This window comes from Myripristis murdjan, unplaced genomic scaffold (genome assembly GCF_902150065.1).
Source record: "Myripristis murdjan unplaced genomic scaffold, fMyrMur1.1, whole genome shotgun sequence".
Classification (NCBI taxonomy): Eukaryota; Metazoa; Chordata; class Actinopteri; order Holocentriformes; family Holocentridae; genus Myripristis; species Myripristis murdjan.
In genome coordinates, this window is record NW_021941782.1 from 15,910 (window position 1) to 17,500 (window position 1,591).

The following is a 1,591-nucleotide window of genomic DNA, read 5'->3' on the forward strand; positions in this document are numbered from 1 at the left end:
TTAAATTTTAATTTAATTTCATTCTGGTTGTTTTTCTTTCTTTCTTTCTTTCTTTCTTTCTTTCTTTCTTTCCTTCTTTCCTTCTTTTTCTTTCTTTCTTTCTTTTTAAGTACTTATTACTCCCTTGCTCCCTTGCTGGTTATTTTTGTTAGATTTTTCTCACAGAGAAATGTTTAAATAATGATAACATTTAAGTTAAATCACCCATTCTTGAAAGAAACCAAGAAAGTCTTTGTGGTAAACGAGCTCTCATTAGGAGTGTGAATGGGTACAGACAGCTCCACTGCCTTATATGGAGGTCCCCTGTTAGATAGGTACACCTCACTCAAGGATCCAGGTCCCCTCTTGGCAATTTCTTTAAAAAAAATTAAAAGTCACATTTGAAGTAACATTATGGTAAAAGACCTTAAAAGAAAATTTTCTATTCTATTTTTGTTTTATTAAAATGACCAGAAATAGAGGTCCCCTCTTGGTCAGTCTGGGCTGATAGTCCCCTGTTGGTAAGATAAACGTGTATGTGTGTGTGTGTGTGTGTGTGTGTGTGAGTGTGTGGGTGTGTGTGTGTGAGTGTGTGTGTGTGTGTGTGTGTGTGTGTGTGTGTGTGTGTGTGTGTGTGAGTGTGTGGGTGTGTGTGTGTGAGTGTGTGTGTGTGTGTGTGTGTGTGTGTGTGTGTGTGTGTGTGTGTGAGTGAGTGAGTGTGTGGGTGAGAGTGTGTGTGTGTGTGTGTGTGTGTGTGTGTGTGTGTGTGTGTGTGTGTGTGTGGGTGGGTGTGTGTGTGGGTGTGTGTGTGCGCTTCAGGCTTTATTCCAGCTCCTACTCACGAAAGACAATTAACCTGCACCAACATGAACAAGCTCACACACACACACACACACACACACACACACACACACACACACACATCTTTGTAGCACTCTCACTTCCATCAACAGTTGGCTGACTCACTGTGTGTGTGTGTGTGTGTGTGTGTGTGTGTGTGTGTGTGTGTGTGTGTGTGTGTGGTAAACAGATCTCAGAGATAACACACTCTGTTATTTAACGTGTCATAAATCTCTCAGCCAATTAAAACACAGGATATAATTTTCATCAAAGCTCACAAGATCACAGCTAGACACAGGTGTGTGTGTGTGTGTGTGTGTGTGTGTGTGTGTGTGTGTGTGTGTGTGTGTGTGCTCACCTGCCCATCGGTCCCACGGCGACGGTGCAGTTCCCCCCGAGCGTCAGGTTCCCCCCCTTAGTGAACGCCTCGATCGCCCGCCGCTGGTTCAGTATGATGACCAGGTCTGACACCTGAGGGTGAGACAGGCAGACAGAGAGACAGAGAGTGAGACAGGCAGACAGACAGGGAGACAGAGAGTGAGACAGGCAAACAGACAGGGAGACAGGCAGACAGACAGGGTGAGACAGACAGAGAGACAGGGAGAGACAGAGAGACAGAGAGTGAGACAGGCAGACAGACAGCAAGAAGCAATATGGCTGCTGCTTTTCACTGTGGAGATGAGGACACTGCTTCTGAAGAGGACGTCACCCTGGACAGAGACGAAGGAGGAGAGGAAGGAGGAGAGGAAGGCGGAGAGGAAGGAGGAGAGGA

The 1,591-nt window shown here is 45.8% G+C and overlaps 1 protein-coding gene across 1 annotated transcript in view; it reads right to left on the reverse strand.

The window, feature by feature from the left end:
- Positions 1 to 1,173: 1,173 nt before the first annotated feature.
- sh3yl1 (SH3 and SYLF domain containing 1) overlaps positions 1,174 to 1,591 on the reverse strand; it is an 8,913-nt gene continuing 8,495 nt past the window's right edge. The window contains exon 5 of the mRNA XM_030047976.1: positions 1,174 to 1,290. Coding sequence (XP_029903836.1) covers positions 1,174 to 1,290 — 117 coding nt within the window. The remainder of the gene's footprint in view (positions 1,291 to 1,591) is intronic.